At 32.7% G+C, this 21,212-nt stretch overlaps 1 protein-coding gene across 1 annotated transcript in view; it reads right to left on the bottom strand.

Moving 5' to 3' along the window:
- LOC143051532 (uncharacterized) overlaps window positions 1-21,212 on the bottom strand; it is a 125,553-nt gene that overhangs the window by 11,114 nt on the left and 93,227 nt on the right. Inside the window, exons 18-20 of the mRNA XM_076224423.1 lie at window positions 14,550-14,577; window positions 13,450-13,773; window positions 10,497-10,796 (exon numbers count right to left, since the gene is read on the bottom strand). Coding sequence (XP_076080538.1) covers window positions 10,497-10,796; window positions 13,450-13,773; window positions 14,550-14,577 — 652 coding nt within the window. The remainder of the gene's footprint in view (window positions 1-10,496; window positions 10,797-13,449; window positions 13,774-14,549; window positions 14,578-21,212) is intronic.

Consider the following 21,212-nt stretch of genomic DNA (forward strand, 5'->3'; position numbering starts at 1 on the left):
AATTGTCCGCTGTTGGTAGTTTAGTTTAGCCATTTTTCGTGCTTGTCATAAGGCGATATTTCAGGGGTTTCGATTGTTAAACTCGTTAAATCAAATAACGAACATATTCCATCTCAACCTGAGAAAGAGTGGCTCATTTACATCAATTGTATCAATGATTATCGTTTATAAGATGTTGCACTTTCAATGCTATTTATAAACGCCGAGTAAAATTTTAAATGTTTGGTATAAAAAATTTAAATTGTTCATCTTAAAAAATATTCAGAAGACAATAGGACATATCGAAGAATCTTTGAGTTCTGCCGAAAATTATAGTGTTTTTCTATCTTTCCACAAAGTATATAAAAGTACCAAGCGTTTTTCTCAACTTTGACACCTTTTTTCTGTAACAGATTCTGGCAGAATTTTTCAACGGCAATTTTCAAAGCGCTTAGACTATTACAGTGCATCGTTACGATTCAAATACGATGTAATCATTGATATAGAAAAATCTTGCAGCTGACTGACTATTGACAAAAACATGCTACATTTGAGAAAAATGGCTGTAAAGATTTTACATATATCTGCCGTCGCCATATTGGGATAGTCGTAATTCAAGTTACGGTTATCAGTTTAATACCAGTGCAGTTGAGTAATATGGTGCCGTTATTCAAATGCAGATTTAAACATTATCAATATTAAACCCAATCCCGCAAGCAGCTGTGGTCATCTTGGTGAGGATAGTATTCACTATTTTGTAAGTGCCCTTTTATCAACGGAGCAAGAGAAATATTGTTTTCAAAATTAGAAAGATCTACTATAACCATTTTGCTTTTATTGGCTGACGACGGTGACCTTTCATTTCAGCAAAACAAAGACATGTTTGAGTCTGTACAATCATAATCAGAAATACACTAAGATTTAGAACATTCAATTAAAATTTGTAATTCCTACTTCTCAACTCTTCACTCTAGTTCAGTTATATATATTACTCTTATACGTTTTATTTTTGAAACAAGGCTATATTTTGTCAAAAGACAAGCACAATAACCCCAAAGGAAATTGCGTTAAAGAAAAAAAAATTACTAATAGTTTATGTAAAATAACGTCTCTTGTACGGTGTCGCGTTTATATCTTTTGAATGCATTGGTGCAATTTGATGCAAACAATAATGACCATGACATGTCAGGTTTGCGAGATCAGACAGTAACCTAACAACTAAACAATTGAAAACCTAGAGATCAATATTTAGCATTCGCCAGCAATGAGCAATTTTCATAAATAAAACATGATTTAGGTGAATACTTTTCGAGTAAAGAAACAGAGACTACTGTCCATATATTTGTAACACTTATTAACCCCAGATGCTTGATGGGTACAAATCAGTATTCAGGAATTACCACTTTGCATTACACCACATTAGAACAGAAATTAGAAAATACATGTAGGGAATCGAAGTATTTCTAAGACATTGTTATTTTCCTGTTGTACATGTATGTAGCTTTTTTTCCCTGGCAAACACGGTTTTATAAATCCTGACCATTGCACCGACCATTGAAAAACAATCGATCTGTTTAAAATAAGAAATGAAAATAATTGTTTTTTTACGGCAAATAAGAAAAATGACCGTTTGATTTGAAATTGTTTAAAATTATGAATAGATGAAAATATCGTATTTTAATGTGAAAAGGCTAGACTTTAATTTGTGTCGTAGGGATGTGAGTCAGTGGTTTTGTTTACAATTATTTCCCATTATTTCCCTAGTGAAAATCTGCAATAATTATTGTATCATCATGTTGTTTGATTTTCACATTATAACAAAACTAAGAATATGACGGATGAATTTATAGTTAGTTGTTTAATGTCCAGTGGCAACATTTAGATGTATCATTAGGAGGGCATTTACATAAGATTAGATGTATGTTTCATTATATGTTGTGTCACATACTATAAATATGTAGTTTTATGGCAATAAAGATTTGAATTGAATTATAATACGTTATTCTGATTGGCTACACTGCAATTTTGCGTTCTTCCTTACTCAATTTCATTACACAATAAAATGTATCATTCAAGATGACACGAGGTCCCACAATAGAGTGCACAGGTAAATTAAAAAAAAACTTGATAAAAATCGTGTTTTCATAATCCTAGCTAAAAAATGTATTTATATTATAAGTATTGAATGCTTCTTTTTGTAACTTCATAGGGTTGTAAAAGCGTTGACCGTGTGCACATTTTTAGAATGAAGCGCGAAAGCGCTTCTTACAAAATGTACTTCGGTCAACGCTTTTACACCCCAATGAAGTTACAAAAAAAAGCATTCAGTACTTAAAATAAATATGAACAAGGACATCCTGTGTTATGCAAATATGTGTATTTCGGCACAAGCGATGACCTATAGACCGTGTGTATCATATGTATATTTAGTGTGGGTTGCTCCGAATTAAGAAGGTATAAATACAGGAAAATAAAGAAAAAAAATACAAAATTAGAAAAGAGTATAACGGGCAAAATAAAGAACAGAGGAACATGGTATAAGAAAATTCAAGAATAGAGGGACATGGTCTAGTTTTTTGTCGGACAATTGTTGATGATTGTTTAAAGTAAAGTGCCTTTATAGGTAAAAATAATACACAATCGTTTGTACATTGGTAGGGAATTATGTTTGGAGTTGATGAGGCACATAATGAGTAATTGTTTTTGTTTGAAATTTCTCGAATATTTTTTTTTTTTTTTTCGTCTGATATTAAAATGAATAATCAAATCTATAATAAAAAAATAAATTGTTTAATTACGACATATAGATAAAACTTCTATTCAGTCGTTTTTAAAATACATGCTATAAAAGAGAATACATAAAAAATATTTAACAATCTTTTTGAACAAGATGTCAACCTTAAGACCCCGAACATATTTTTGTAAGAACATTATATTAATTCCGACTTCAATCTTAAATAACTTGAATTGTTCATTTGGAAAAAAAGGGTGATACGTACCTTAGGCTATTTTCAAAAAAATGTTGAGTGATCCGAATTTTACGCATATTATCACCTATATAAAAAGATTTAACAGAACACAATTCATGTTTTATATTTAAAAAAAACCCAACATATACGCTAAACGAAACTATGCACGCCAAGAAACGATGTACGCTAAACGATACGATATACGCTAAACGAAACAATGTACGCTAAACGAAACGATGTACGCTAAACGATACGGTATACGCTAAATGAAACGATTTACGCAAAACCATAAGATATACGATAAAAGGGCGCTTATGTTATCGTTTATGGAATGGTTTATGGTACATGGTTTCGTTCGTACATCGTTCGTTCAGCGTCCGTACAACGCTCGGTCAGCGTTTCGTTTGCATTCGTACACCGTTCGGTAAGCGTACGTACATCGTTCGGGCATCGTCCGTACATGGTTCGGGCATCGTTCGTATTGTTAACTTTTACGTTACACGGACTGTACCACATATTGACAAAGATAATATAGGCTTCACCTGAAGCAGCATGGTACTAATACAGTACCACATATTGACAAAGATAATATAGGTTTCAATTGAAGCAGAATGGTAATAATACAGTACCACATATTGACAAAGATAATATAGGCTTCATCTGAAGCAGCATGGTACTAATACAGTACCACATATTGACAAAGATAATATAGGCTTCATCTGAAGCAGCATGGTACTAATACAGTACCACATATTGACAAAGATAATATAGGATTCATCTGAAGCAGCATGGTACTAATGCAGTACCACATATTGACAAAGATAATATAGGCTTCATCTGAAGCAGCATAGTAATAATGCAGTACCACATATTGACAAAGATAATATAGGATTCATCTGAAGCAGCATGGTCTAATACAGTACCACATATTAACAAAGATAATATAGGCTTCATCTGAGGCAGCATGGTCTAATACTGTACCACATATTGACAAAGATAATATAGGCTTCATCTGAAGCAGCATGGTAATAATACAGTACCACATATTGACAAAGATAATATAGGCTTCATCTGAAGCAGCATGGTACTAATACAGTACCACATATTGACAAAGATAATATAGGATTCATCTGAAGCAGCATGGTACTAATGCAGTACCACATATTGACAAAGATAATATAGGCTTCATCTGAAGCAGCATGGTAATAATGCAGTACCACATATTGACAAAGATAATATAGGCTTCATCTGAAGCAGCATGGTACTAATACAGTACCACATATTGACAAAGCAAACTTGATATTAAGATTACAGGGAAACAAGAAGCATGTATCAATAGAGTGTACAATGTTAACAAAAATCAAACAAGAACTGTTAGCAAACATATTTGAAGCACACTGTTCATTGAATTTTAAAAAGCGGTGAATCAGAGGTCGGCCCGATATTCCGACATCCCCATTAGTCCTACACCTTAATATGTGTCACCCCATTATTCCGGTATTATTTATGTCTGGTTTTTCTTTTGAGTATAACGAAATAGAAAAGATATACCATGATTCTATATATAGAAAATATGTTGCTTTACTAATAAAAAGTGTGACCAAGCTATCTAATAAAAAAAAACACACTCCGCTAAAGAGGGAATTGTATGGTATATTTGCTTATTGTCCAGTGGCAAATAGTCCATGCATGTCCAAGATGAGAACAAATTGACAATAAATACAGTAGGTAGGTCCTGTACTAAAGAATCAACCAGGATGAAGGAAAACAAATTAACTGCCACTGAGAGTATATCTGTTGATCTACTATTAAATGAGGGTATATCTGTAAATCTACTATTAAATGAGCACGTTTGATTTGGTCAGTTTTTATGGACACCTCTCTTTCAATTTACCTTGGAGTTCGGTATTATATTTATACTTTTGTTTTAAACGGGACAAACATAAAGTCCCGCAATAGGTCACCTAAGGACATCATAGAGTTATTCCAAGGATTATTAGCATGCAGTATGTGGCATTAACTTTACACATAAGATATGTCCCAATTCTGACTGGGCGTGGCTGTTTATGAGAAGATGGAGAGCAGTCTATCGACATTGAGGAATATACCCAAACCCCACTACTCCCTCCGAAATGGTAAAAATTTTAAAGATTTTATTTACATTAAAAAGAATTTTAAAGATCGATAACTGTATAAACTAGAGGCTCTAAAGAGCCTGTGTCGCTCACCTTGGTCTATGTGAATATAAAACAAAGGACACAGATGGATTCATGACGAAAATGGGTTTTGGTGATGGTGATGTGTTTGTAGATCTCACTTTACTGAACATTCTTGCTGCTTACAATTGTCTCTATCTATAATACACTTAGCCCAGTAATTACAGTGTCAGTGGAAAAAGTTAGTAAAAATTTACAAATTTTATGAAAATTGTTAAAAAATGACTATTAAGGGCAATTACTCCTTGCTTATTTTTAGGTCGTACTTTGCTGTACATTATTGCTGTTTATAGTTTATCTCTATCTATAATAATATTCAAGATAATAACCAAAAACCGCAAATTTCCTTAAAATTACAATTTCAGGGACAGCAACCTAACAACGGGTTGTCCGAATCATCTGACAATTTAAGGGCAGATAGATCTTGACCTGATTAACAATTGTACCGCGTGTCAGATTTGATCTAAATGCTTTGGTTTTTGAGATATAACCCAAAAACTGCATTTTACCCCCATGCTCTATTTTTAGCCATGGCAGTCATCTTGGTTGGTTGGACTGGTCACCGGACACATTTTTTTAACTAGATACTCTGATAGAATGTACTCTGTCTGAAAGCAGCGAAAACACACCAGGCCAATGCCACAGGAATAAAATGAGGGTTTGTACGCACACAGAAATGACAAACAAAATACTTGAGATGTATTTCTATTACCATTATTTTCTGTATTCCCACTTTTGGTAAAAGTTGACCCAGTAGTTTGAGAAGAGAAGATTTTTGGAGAAGTTAACAAACAATGAAAAATCGTCATTAAACATGTTAAAGGGATATAACTCCAATAAGGAGTTGTCGGACGATTTCCTCCAAATTGTCTTAATTGTAGATCATGTCTTGTTTATCATTTTTTCGCTTATTTAAGTTTCTATCTATCTTTTATCATTTTTAAAGATAAAAGGCAAAAACGCCAAAAATTGGTAAACATCGTCACCAAAGGGCAATAACTCTAATAAGGCGTCGACAGACGATTTCGACAATGCAGATTTATTTGTAGAACTTGTTTTGCTAATCATTTTTGCTATTTAAATTTTCTCTTTTATCTATTATGATTTTCAAGATAGTAGGCAAACATGAAAAAATGGTAAAATTTGTCATTTAAGAGCAATAACATCTATAAAAAGTCTTCTGACAGTTTTGACATATATACAAATGGTAGAGCTCAACCTTCTGAACAGTTTTGTTCCAATCAGATTTTCTCTATATATAATAGTTTTCAAAATAATAGACAAAACTTGCATGTAGTCTTATATTTTCTATTTTAGCTATGTCGACATTCTTAGTTGGCAGACAAGCTTGTCCGGACTTTATTTTAAACTAGATACCACATGATGATTATGACCAAGTTTGGTTAACTTAGACACATTGTTTCAGAGGAGATGATCGTTGTAAATGTTAACAGACGACGACGGACAACAACGACGGACGATAAATGGTGGACGCTGGACGACAACAGCTGTGGACCTGTGGGCCAGGTGAACTAGAAATGAAAAAAAATAAAATAAAGGAATTTCAGGTGTCCAAAGCATAAGTACGAATAACTCCAGATTCATTTCTGGGATTTGTCTGTTTATCAAATATCAACCGGAAATCATTGAATTTAAAATTTTATTAATTTTAAAAGTGTTTGAAAAACATAGATAATAGTTGCACTTGTTTAATTTAGCAAGACATCTTATGCATTTCACGATTAACCGTCTATTTCACAGATGCGTTTTGCAAAGTAAATCAAACACGTTTCCTTTTCTTCATGTTTATAAATGAAGTTTTAATTTCTAAAACAGAATTGACGATGTTCTTTGTTTGTTGACATATATTAAAAAATGAGGAAAGTTGTCATGGAATTTTCATGTCTCTATAATATTAGTTCAGAGCTTGTGCTCGCTGTCATATGTGAACTAAAAACACAGGTGAATAGCAATTACTAGCAAATATCTCCTGACGGCAATCATGATTATCATACTACACTTGATTGGCAGTTACAGCGGTTTCCATCGAGTGTGTAGCGAAAGGTAATATCTTAGGTTAGCTTGCTTGTTGGCTGAACCGTGAAGTCATTATTTGGTCAGGTAAAATACCCTCCTTTCGAAGTAGCATAGTCCAACAGACAGATCGATTGGTTTTCTGTCGGACTAGTCTATTTCTAAAATAGGGTAGTTTACCTAATCAACAATGACTTCATGGTTCAACTAACAGGCAAGCTAACCAAAGATATTACCTTTGGCTACACACTCAATGGAATCCGCTGTAATTACAGGAAAGACTAAGGTGTAATACCACCATTGTTTCCCAATATTTGTTTTTGTTAAATTTGTTAAATTTGCACTTTTAAAAAAATGGGGCAGAATTTATCATTGTTTCAAATACTACTTGGCATGAGTAAAATTTTGAATAACATTTCAATGATAAAAAGATAATACCCTTCACCGGAAGTTAACAAATCAAATTGTTAACCCTTTTTTTCCCTGTATAAAAACTTTATCAACCATGCAACTTCGAGTTTATATAGTGTTTGTCAAGTCTTTTTCTTATGCAACCGCATGTTACGTACTATGATTTGGTAGAAGTACACCTAAAACGAATTACAAACAAAAAATCAATCAAAATGGCGATTCAGAAACCAGATCCCAATGAAACGACAAAAAGTAGTTCTGTAAATATAAACTGTTTACACAGAGATATGTCTCGCCTATTTGTAATTTTGATAATGCAAATACATTAACAAGTAAGTTATGCAAGTCAATGAACCATGACTGACAGTACATGTTTTAACAATATCCATGGAAATGAGATATGCCAATGCTGATACAACTACATTCCAAATATCATTGACTTATCATAAAAGAGGGACGAAAGATACCAAAGGGACAGTCAAACTCATAAATCTAAAACAAACTGACAACTCCATGGCTAAAAATGAAAAAGACAAACAAACAACAGCACACACGACACAACATAGAAAACTAAAGAATAAACAACACAAACCCCACCAAAAAACTAAGGGTGATCGATCTCAGATGCTCCGGAATGGTAAGCAGATCCTGCTCCACATGCGCCACCCGTCGTGTTGCTTATGTGATAACAAATCCGGTAAATAGTCTAATTCGGTAGGTCACATTCATGAAAGGGAAGGGGATTGTAGTTACGACGCAAGAAAAAAAAAAAGGGACGAACGATACCAAAGGGATAGTCAAACTCATAAATCAACAAACTGACAACGCCATGGCTAAAAACGGTCAACCAACTCGTGATGGCGTCCGTAAAATTTACGAAGGGATGATTTCAACTTCACCATTTGGAACTCTTGGTTTAATAGCTTCCTTGTGAGCAGCAACCCTCTATCAAGAAAATCATCATACTAAATGCAAGCATGGGAATATCGTATCAATTGGGAGATATATACCCGTATGCAGGTGCTGCTGAAATGTTGCTACTTAGAAATGAAATTGAAAGTTCACAATTGGAAAGCTGAAATCATCTCTTTTGTCGTAAAGTTTTGTTTTCAACCGACCCTCATTGTCAATTTCTAGATGTAAGTCAAGATATGAGGCCGACTAAACTGTATCTGTAGTATCCTTTAACTCTAGCTCGATTGGATAGATGCGTTCCACATAGTCACCAAATTTTGAATTATTTAGTGAAAGAACATCATCTATATAGCGAAAAGTAAAGTTAAAGGATATTGCTAACTTCTTATCTTTCTTCCTAAGAAGTTTCTGCATGAAGTCAGCCTCATAATAATAAAGAAACAAGTCGGCAAGTAGAGGAGAAGACACACATAAGTTGTTCCATTGAAACAAACATAAACACAAACTTGTAAACTATGCAAAAGTTTCAAAGTAAAGGAATGAGGGGGGTCTACATTGTAACGAGACTTGCAAATGCCAATAAATTTGCATACCAAATATCCTTTACTTAACATAAGGGGTTCACTTTAAACTGAGCTTATCCCAACTTCTGAACAGGGGTTTCATTATCTTTCATGTTGACTGGTACTTTCCACGTTTCTAGGTGGTACTTTTCAATTTATTCCATGAATATCTTATATAAAAATTCCTACATTTAGGCAGTACTTGTCAATAGCATAGGAGGTTAAAAGTACCGGGTACCCCTCCTAAGGAATACGCCTCCTATTGAATGGCCTGCCCAAGCTAATACATATAAACTTCTGAAGTATTGAAGTCAATAGACTATGACTGAGGGGGCGGAGCCAAACAATCTCAATGGAAATGAGATAAGCCAATGATTATACAACTGCATATCAAATATCATTAGTAGTTACCCATACACTGACCTAATCACAAATTAATACATGTGAAGTAAGCAAAAGTTAAAACGTCAATAGACCATGCCTAAGGGGCAGGATCAAATAATTATTTTGAACCTAAGATGTGTCAATGCTAATACATTTGCATACCAAAGATCAATGAACTACTACAAGTCGTTCACCATAAAAGAGGGATAAAAGATACAAGAGGACAGTCAAACTCATAGATTGAAAATAAACTGACAATGTCATGCCAAAAATTAAAATGCAAACAGACAAAAAAGTACAGAAGACACAACATAGACAACTAAAGACTAAGCAACATGAACCCTGCAAAAAACTGGGGATGATCTCAGGTGCTTCGGAAGGGTAAGCAGATTCTGCTCCCAATGTGGCACCCGTCGTGTTGCTTATGTTATTACACATCCGGTAAATGGTCTTATTCAGTAAGTCAAATTTGTGAAAAGGGAAGGGTATTGTAATAACGACATAAGGAACATATCAGATATCATCTGTAAAGTGGTTATTCCATAACGGTCATCCAACTCGTGATGGCGTCCGTATCAATAGGGAGATATATACTCTGTATGCAGGCACTGCTGGAATGTTGCTACACAGAAATGGGAAGTTCACAATTGGGAAGCTGAAATCACCTCTTTTGTCTAGAGTTTTGTTTTCAACTGACCTCCATTGTCAATTGCTAGATGTAAGTCCAGATATGAGGCAGCCTTAACTATATCTGTAGTATCCTTTATCTTAAGTCCGATGGGGTAGATTCGTTCAACATAGTGACCAAATTTTGTATTATTTACTGATAGAAACAGAGATAAACTAGACCTGATCTCAAACTAATACAAATGATGATGCCACTGCCGCCGTCGCCTTCGGAAACAGCATACCTATATATCGCTTGACTCTGTCAGTGTTGGTGTTTTAAATCCAAATGTGCCAAAGTAACAAAGTAACAGAACAAAAGCAACCTGGTGAGTGTACACAAAACAAGCTAACTATACCTTTATTCTCATCAGGTACTGATGTTGTACTTGGGCCCATTTTCTCTGAAGCACATTTCAAATCATTAGCGATATCTGCATATCCATAATTACGTAATCCATCAACAAATACACTGTAAGCAGGTTCCCTCCTATTACTCACAATATCCAGCAATGCTTTGTTCTGGTCATCTTGTCGAGGATAATGTTCAATATCACGTCTGTCGTCTGCTGATATCACCAGATGTGTCATCATATGGTCTAAAATTTGGCTGGTTTGTATGTTCTGTATGATTCTATCTGCATTATCTTTAATTCTATCTGTAATCAAAAAGATGTATTATTCATTAGATCATTAGTGTAAGACTTTTTTTACATATGGTATGCAATGTAAGAGTAAATAAAGATATAAATTCCTTTAAACTATATTTACATTAAAATTTCTTTTTCCTATTTTATTATGCAACCAATAGATAACACTGATATGTTAACAAGGGCACTGTCTGCATGTTTTTTTGGAAGCCAAAGAGACTGATGCATACAAGGCAAATATTCATAGTTTGTGAATTTCCATCAATTTTATCTTGAAGATTGAGAGAAATTTGAAAAAGTGTATGGCAAATGAACAATTATGATCAGTGCTAAATAATGATACTAATAAATCTTTCTCAGGCTACAAAGCCTGTACCGATTTTGCAGCTTTTCAGTTTTGATTGATTTTTTTGTAATGAGTTAAAATGATTCTGTTTGATTGTTTTTTTTAATGTAAGTTTATATACGAAAAAAACAACGACAATAATTAAATTGTGGAAAGACTTATTGTTTTTCTTCTGATTATTATTAGGTCTTTCCACTTTTCTGTGGAAAGAACTATTGTTTTTCTTCTGATTATTTTTTTTTTCTTCCGCCAAATTTTGTTCTTGCGATAAACATTTGTTTCGCAATATGTCGCTTAGATATTTGGTATATGATATCGAATAGTTTTTGAAATTTACCCTGCGTAACCGAATACTTTTCTTTGTAGGAGTTATCTCCCCAAACACTGTTTTCCTTGTGATCACAACTCCTTCGCAACCGTAAAAGATTACGACAAATTTATTTTCTAAAATTGCTCGTTATATCCTTCGCATGATTTATCCAATTTCGACCGAAGCAATATGAACGCTCCATATGAGAGTTATTTCCCTTTTTGTATTTGAAATTTTGAAATGTATTTTAAACTGGAACACCATAAGTGATAGAGACCTAGGATCTTTTGATTTGAGGTCCTTGGTCCAAAAAAATGAAAATTAGGTCAAGGTCAAAGGTCAAGGTCATATTCTCATTTTTGAATTTGGCTTATTTTCACTCATTTTCATTAACTTTATAAGATATCGACAAATAATTTCGACTAAATTGTTAGTTGCGACATGTCGTAACTTAATAATTCTAGTTGAAAGGGTGCGTAGACAATGAATGGGAGTTTTCGCCCCTATCATATCTAAAATTATATGTAAAGTGATATAACTTACTAACCATAAATATTAGAGACCTACGGTCTTTTGACTTGAGATCCTCAGTTTGTGACCTTGAAATTGAGGTCAAGGTCATAGGTTAATTTGACGTTCTGGATTTTGACCTTTGCTTTAAATTCATATCTATATATCATAAAGCCATATGAACTGACATTTTAGACTGATTTTTAATATTTTAATATCAAAATAGATATTAACTGGTGGAAAGACCTTCAATTGTTCTCTGAACAATTGGTTTTAATTTTTTTTTTCTTCCGCCAAATTTTGTTCTTGCGATAAATGTTTGTTTCGCAATATGTCGCTTAGATATTTCACATATGGTATCGTATAGTTTATGCACTTTTAGATTTCACCCTGCTAAGGAGAACCATTTTCTTTGTAAGAGTTATCTCCCTATTCACTGTTTATCATCAGAGTGCATCTCCTTTGTAACAAAAAAAGATATCGACAAAATTCTTTTTACAAATTGTTCGTTACATCCTTAGGAAGTTTTGGATAATTTGGATCGAAGCGATTCGATGAAATTTTATAGGAGTTATCTACCTTTACAAAATAAATTTGTCGGTATGTTTTTTTAACTCATCAACAGTTAACCGTGGAATGTTTTTATTTGAGTCCCCTAGGTCCTAACTTAGAAAATGAGATCAAGGTCAAAGGTCAAGGTGAAGTTCTCAATTGTGACTTTTGCTTGTTTTTGAATTTTCTTCGACACTTTGAAAGATACAATATAAATGAACAAGTGCAAAATGTCTGCCTTATTGTAATGAAGATATGCTACATTTAGTCTTATACAATTTAATGGCATCTTATCATGCTTATAGGAGTTGGTGCCCCTGAAAAGTCTTGATATGAGGTTATTTGATAATAACTTCAACTAAGTTCATGATAAAGGCATTTGACCTTGTACAAAAGGTTAGGTGACAAATGACCTTGAAAAATGACTACCGGAAGTGACCTTGAGAAAACCGGAAATACTCTTTTTTGCAATTTTGTCATATAAAAGTACTCAGTATCAATATATTTTGTCATATAGATACATTAACCGAATACTCTAGACTAAAAATGACTTCCAAAAAACCGGAAGTAGCCAATTAGCTCCCATTCTACATACAAAACTATATAGAAACTATATATTTTTGGAATCAGTTTAAAAGAAGCTATAATATGAGACCGGAAGTGATATTCATTTACCGGAAGTAGCATATTATCTCCCTTATATCACTCATTAATATAATTAAACCATTATTTATCGCATCAGTATGAAGAAACTATCTTATTAAAATTTCTTTGATGTGGAAAGACTTTCAATTGTTCTCTGAACAATTGGTTTTTAATTGTTATTAATTTTTGTTTCAAAGCTAGTACGACAAATATTTTATGTTTGATGGATTGTATACTTTATCTTATTCAAAAGGCTTACAGACATATTAAATGTTTACCGACTTTGAAGAAAGCATTACCTGTTACTTTTTCTGCATCTCTCAGTGTTTTAGCATCCACATTCTTCACAACCTCCTCTAAACACCGTGCACCTTTTCTACTATTTACCAAAGCTTGTTCAAGGACACGTATTGTAGGTCGTACTAATTTGTCTCTCCTCCAAGTAAATAAAACTTCCTTACTCTGGGCAGTCAAGTCACAATTACATTTGTCTATATTCTCTAAATCTGCTATGGACAATCCAAGTTCTGTTCCTAGTTGAAAGACCATTTTACCAATTTGTGGTGAAATCTTATCTAATATTTCATCTGTAGGAATTGAATCTAAGATATCGTCTGGAATATCTGTATGAAAAACATATGTATTATGCTTCCAAAAATAGAAATTAGGTAAACATTTGGAGGAATTCTTTTTATAAAATATTTCCGAACACTGGAACTACTAAAAACTACATTGTTTTACTCTGTTTTATGATGTAACAATGCTGCTGGCCTTTTCAGCACAAGGAACATATATTTAAATAAAATTCTTAGGCATCTAGTAATTTTATTAAATCATACGTGTGACCATTCTGATCTAGAAACAATGTAAATGAAATATGAAAATGAATTCGATCTTTCCTTGCAAAATAGTGCAATTAATACAAACAGCATAAAATCATAACAATAAGTGCTCACAATCAAGTTCATTGAATATTTTGATTAACAACAAATGCACGTTACGCAATTAAAATTAATATGTTAGAAAATCCAGGAAACGTCAGAAACTAACTCTGGGTGTACCATCATCAGGAACGCTCAAACTGAAACATTTCAATGTGAGGGATGTATAAATACAATGGAACGTACGGAACTTTGTAAACATAAACACAAAACTTAATCAAAACCATGCATGTGTAAAACAAAGGTTAAGGAATTTTATATATGTGTGAACTTTCGTCATTTTGCATCAAATGATGAGTGATCATTGATTTCCAGATGTTTGACAATCGCACAGACAAACCACTAAATACCTTCTTCAAATCTATTTGGAGAGGGGATAATAAAAGTACTAATAATCATGATCGAGTGAAAGAAGCCTGATTTATGTTGTAAATATTTTTATAGTTCTAATTACTTACTAGACATCACTTGTTTTCTCCTCCGCATCTGTAAACGATTAATACCAGACATTAAATTGTTTCAATGACTAAGCAGTAACAGCTTTTGCAAATGTTACACATGTTTATATTATACTATTGTCAACAGACGAGCTAAAAAAAGGAATCATTTCCCCTTCTAAACAAGAAATCAAATGTTACACAATGTTTATATTATACTATTGTCAACAAACGAGCTAAATGAATGAATCATTTCCCCTTCTAACATGTCTAAACAAGAAATCAAATGTTACACAATGTTTATATTAGACTATTGTTAACAGACGAGCTAAAGAAATGAATCATTTCCCCTTCTAACATGTCTAAACAAGAAATCAAATGTTACACAATGTTTTTATTACACTATTGTCAAAAGACAAGCTAAAGAAATGAATCAATCCCCCTTGTAACATGTCTAAACAAGAAATCAAATGTTACACAATGTTTATATTAGACTATTGTCAACAGACTAGCTAAAGGAAGGAATCATTTCCCTTCTAAACAAGAAATCATACTTAAACAATATGCTTAGACAAAAGGCTTTCAGAGTGACAGCAGACCGGCATTTCCTGCAGAGGTCGAACAGTTGAGCAAGTATGGACACAACATTTAAGCTTAAAACAGCTCTGAATTTGGATTGTGATTGAATATTTAAAATAGATCAGTATCTAATTAATAATGAAAATGATGGTTGGAAATCTGAACCCCAAACAGCATCATGTAAAAACTAAACATTAACACACACAACAGAAATAAAATACCACATAACAACTGTGATATCTACCTTCATAACACACATGACTTAAAATGAATAGAAGTAAAGAAATTTTGACAACTATTGACTAAAATTAATTGAACAGAAGCCATATACTTATTTTTATCATTACTGGTTCATGGAACAAGTTTAAGTTATTTCTATTTGAACAGACATTGTTTAACTAATAAAACAAACAGTTCTGTAAAATAAGATATGATTTAACCACTTAAATTAGGTATGATGTTACACAATGTATATCTATTTTCAAATTTTAATCAAATATAATTAATAGTTCCAAATATTATTTCTTTCATTTGTCACAAACTAATGTAAATCTGCAAGGTATCAATCAATGTCAACAACTTTATCTACACAATGTAATGTAATCAAATATATCCTTAATACAAAGATAATTATCTAGTTAAAGGAGTTCACTTCATCAAATATATATATATATATATATATATATATAAATATATATATATATATATATATATATGTATATAGCATTCAGAAGATTAGTTTATACAGAATAACAAACAAAACTACAACAAAATTCTTCAAACAATTTACCAAAGAAAAGACAAAAAATCCAAAATGTCATTTATCATTAATACAATATGGTTTAAAAATCTTTTAAAAAATGAGTTATTTCCCTTTGAACAGAAATGGAGTAATTTAGAAGTATTTCATCAAAAGTTGAATTCTTAGGAAAGGGCGATAACTCAACAACGAGAAAAGCTAAAATCATGAACATTGTACTTGACTTTCATTTAGTCACATGAAACAAAATATCTACATTTGTCAAAGGGTTTTCATGTAATTGAACGGACACTGTTTGGCACCAGTCCGCTCGACCACCTGCCCACTGTACATCCCCAAATCAAAAACCGATTTTTCCTTCGGAAATCCTGTTGAAATATAAATAAATTGTCTGTGCCAATTTTGTAAACTTTTTTCGAAATATTAACAATAAATGCATAAGTGTATTGAAAACATCAGCCTTGCTACTCAACTTATTAGTGGAGCTTAAACCAAAATCTTTGGAAAACCAATGCAATAATAATCAATAATGAAACTGATTTAAGCATTAACAACATATATATGAAAAGGTTGTGTCAATGCTAATTTATAGAATTGAGAACTGATATGAGGAAATTTCGAGGGTTTTCAATCCTTTATGGAGAGTAAATTTACAGGAAAAGAATCCCATTTATAATGATATGTCTATCTCCTCAAGATTTCTTACTATAAGGATGGTACATCCATATGGAAACAACTCAAAAGAATTGTAAACACAATTCTGCCAAAGTTTATTAAAAAATTCAAACCATCTTAACGAAAAGCGTGACTTGTGTCTCCATGGATTCAGTATTGTTTGACTGCTATCTTACTTTGAATCTTTTCCTTGCATTTTAGAGAAAAAGGGGCAGATAATACCAAAAAAATCAAAACTAAATCAAAGATAAACTGACAAAGCCATGGCAAAAGTGAACCAGGTGCTCCGCAGGGCGCAGCTTTATACGACCGCAGAGGTCGAACCCTGAACAGTTGGGGCAAGTATGGACAAAACATTCAAGCATGATACAGCTCTGAATTTGGATTGTGATCAAATTTTTGACATTACATGGTTTTTTTTTACACAAAACAAATGCCAAGATTTTACAAATCAATTAAAGATTTCTTCTTCAAACTTTTTAAATCTAAAATTAAATAGTTGACACAGCATAGGTTTCTGACACAGAATGAATGTGGTCTAATGAACTTAAAAGGTTTTTTTTGCCTTTGAGCAAATCACTATGCTGTTGAATATTAATCCTCTCAAAAAAATATTTGAAGAAATTTTCTTTTTATTTATGAAATCTGAAATGAGAAAAATTTAACCCCCCCCCCCCTTTTTTTTCACATCCCCGTTTCCCTTTTTCAAAACTGATATCAATTCAAATTTCTAATGGAGTTTGCAACAATAACTACTCATTTAAATACATCATAAAATATTAAGATGTAAAAAAACTGCTTGTTATCACTGAATGGTAAAGATTATTTAAATTTATCAGTTGGTAGTAAAAAGTGTATATACATTGTATATTGTATATAACAAAGATTTAAGTTGATTCTGGACAAAGAAAGATAACTCCAATTAAAAAAAAATCTTGCTATTGCACAAATAGGATATTTCTTGCTTACTATTCTGGACAAAGAAAGATAACTCTAATTAAAAAAAAAATTTCTATTTCACAATATTGTGCAATTAGATATTTCTTGCCATTGCACAATACTGTGCAATTGAAAAGACTTGCTATTGCACAATACTTAATATAATAATTTTAGATCCTGATTTGGACCAACTTGAAAACTGGGCCCATAATAAAAAATCTAAGTACATGTTTAGATTCAGCATATCAAAGAGGCCCAAGAATTCAATTTTTGTTAAAATCAAACTTAGTTTAATTTTAAACCCTTTGGACTTTAATGTAGAATTTGAAATTTGAAAACAGGACCAAAAATGAAGAATCTACATACACAGTTAGATTTGGCATATCAAAGAACCCCAAGGATTCAATTTTTGATGAAATCAAACAAAGTTTAATTTTGGACCCTTGGACCTTAATGTAGACCAATTTGAAAACTGGACCAAAAAAACTTCAATAATCAAGAATCTAAGTACATTTTTAGATTCAACATATCAAAGAACCCAACCGATTCATTTTTTGTCAAAATCAAACTAAGTTTAATTTTGGACCCTTTGGACCTTAATGTAGACCAATTTGAAAACGGGACCAAAAGTTGAGAATCTACATATACAGTTAGATTCGACATATCAAAGAACCCCAATTATTCAATTTTGATGAAATCAAACAAAGTTTAATTTTGGACCCTTTGGGCCCCTTTTTCCTAAACTGTTGGGACCAAAACTCCCAAAATCAATACCAACCTTCCTTTTATGGTCATAAGCCTTGTGTTTAAATTTCATAGATTTGTATTTACTTATACTAACATTATAGTGCGAAAACCAAGAAAAATGCTTATTTGGGTCCCTTTTTGGCCCCTAATTCCTAATCTGTTGGGTCCTAAACTCCCAAAATAAATACCAACCTTCCTTTTGTGGTCATAAACATTGTGTTTAAATTTCATAGATTTCCATTTACTTAACCTAAGGTTATTGTGCAAAAACCAAGAAAAATGCTTATTTGGGCCCTTTATTGGCCCCTTATTCCTAAACTATTGAAACCAAAACTCCCAAAATCAATCCCAATCTTTCTTTTGTGGTCATAAACCTTGTGTCAAAATTTCATAGATTTCTATTAACTTAAACTAAAGTTATGGTGCGAAAACCAAGAAAATGCTTATTTGGGCCCTTTTTGGCCCCTTATTCCTAAAATGTTGGGACCAAAACTCCCAAAATCAATACCAACCTTCCTTTTATGGTCATAAACCTTGTGTTAAAATTTCATAGATTTCTATTCACTTTTACTAAAGTTAGAGTGCGAAAACTAAAAGTATTCGGACGACGACGACGACGACGACGACGACGCAGACGCAGACGCCAACGTGATAGCAATATACGACGAAAATTTTTTCAAAATTTGCGGTCGTATAAAAATTACGAAAGACCAACAAGTATACAGAACACTAAAACTAAAGACTGAGCAAAGCGAACCTCATTTTAAACCATGGTTGATATGTGCTATAAGATTCTGTTCCAGTCGCCATGTAACTACTATATAGTCTGTTCATAAATTATATCAAGGAATGAGGCATCACCAAATAGCGAATTGGTAACTGATCATTCACTTACCCATACAAATGAAAACAACATGTAATAAGTTTCAAGACTTGGAAGAACTATTCTGGATTTACCGTCATCAGTAAAGCTCAAAGCCTAATATTTAAAAGCCAAGGATGTATAAGAACTGACACAGTTGAAGAGTTATATACGCAAAAAAAATAGCCAAATCCATCTAAAGCAAACTTTGCCTGAGGGAGTTAGCATACGTTTCTGTGTGTGTTACAATTTAATGTTGCGTCGTTTGTTTTCTCTATTTTTGAGTGTAAATTGACATTGCGATAAGACGTGTCACGGTACTTGTCTATCCCAAATTCATGTATTTGGTTTTGATGTTATATTTGTTATTCTCGTGGGATTTTGTCTGAAGCTTGGTCCGTTTCTGTGTGTGTTATTTACATTGTAGTGTTGTGTCGTTGTTCTCCTCTTATATTTATGCGTTTCCCTCAGTTTTAGTTTGTTACCCCGATTTTGTTTTTTGTCAATGGATTTATGAGTTTGAACAGCGGTATACTACTGTTGCCTTTATTTATCTTTATATTTAAAAAACTTATAAAAGGACAACTTCAGAAACGTTTGTTATAAATCATGTCAGTACCAAAGTACTGACTACTAAACAGATGATACCCTCAGGGACTGATAGTATCGACCAAGTGCTGTAAAAAATGAAAACAATAAGTTACAAGAGAGTTAATTGGTGCATGCACCAAATTTGTTGGCCGGAGGTTTTTGGTGAAAAAAAAGTGCAAAATATTATATAAACAATCTGTATATTGATTCGACTTTAATCCTCAATTGCCAAAATTGGTCCAATTCAAGTTATGATAATGCTATAAAATATATCTTAATTGTGCAGTTTATGAAATCCAATATCTTTTAAGTGCAGTTGATGAAATGGAATATCATCTAATTCATTTTTAAGACTTGATTTTGAAACTCGTGACTATCAAAGTTGCATCTACTGACAAAATCTTTGTATTCCTCATCTCAATCTCAAACGCAAACTTTAATCAGTCACTCATATGTGTAATAGAGGTCACGATAACCTTATTATTAGACGCATTTATGAACAAAATCTCATGAACAAAATATCATGAACTATGACTTATACTTCCACAGATAGATCATTTAGATGGAGAGCCGTAGTGTAGTGGTAAGTACATCGGACTACTAACACTAATGTTCCTGGTTTGATCCCCCGTTCTGGGGAGAACATTTCAGGGACTGAATTTTCGACTCTCTCTTGACACCATTTGCGAGTGTGGTCTTGAGAAACGATGATAGTCCATTGGAAGGGGGAGATAAATGGCTGACCCGTGTTAAGAGAGAGCCATATCCCTTGCACGTAAAAGACACCCTTGTAGATATCGAAAAAAAGAAGGCTAATAGCACTCGCACCCGCAAAGTGGAAAGGGATTAATATAAGTTGCTATAACTTGTTTCCCAATCCACTATAAATAAACTTAATATGTTTAAACTAGATAGATGGAATTTAACTTTGTGATGGACAGATGAAACACTATATCCCTTCGCCAACTTCGTTTGACAAAAGATATAAAAAGCTTAAAGCAAACAAATATCAAATTATTCCTCTCAGTAAAGCATGTAAAGGTTGATGTAGCTTTGTATGACATTTAACCATGAAATCTGCTCAAACCGATGCGAAGGGTCAACTTAAACTTACTACCAGTTCTGAGAAATATTGATCATTGTTGAATGCCTTATGGTGACTTGAAATAAAGGACAACAATAAAAACGTTCCATATTTGGGTTTTACCATGTATTGATATCAATATTGTCTCATGTACATTTACTTCACATCCCTTCATATTTTCATTGGGTAAACGACAGACTAAAAAACTGCTTCATACTACAACTAAAAATCAGAAAGCTTCAGACAGTATAGAAAATTATTCTCTTCGTAACAACTTACAAATCCTTGAAAAATGTTTTTATTTTAATCTGTTTGGTTGAAGTAAAATTGCAAAGTATTAACAAACACCAAGTGGATATTTGAAAGGTTTGAAGATCACTTTCAGTTACTGAAACATGTTACCTATAAATAATGAAAACTGTATATAATAATGAAAATAAAATATAA

This window comes from Mytilus galloprovincialis, chromosome 11 (genome assembly GCF_965363235.1).
Source record: "Mytilus galloprovincialis chromosome 11, xbMytGall1.hap1.1, whole genome shotgun sequence".
Lineage (NCBI taxonomy): Eukaryota > Metazoa > Mollusca > Bivalvia > Mytilida > Mytilidae > Mytilus > Mytilus galloprovincialis.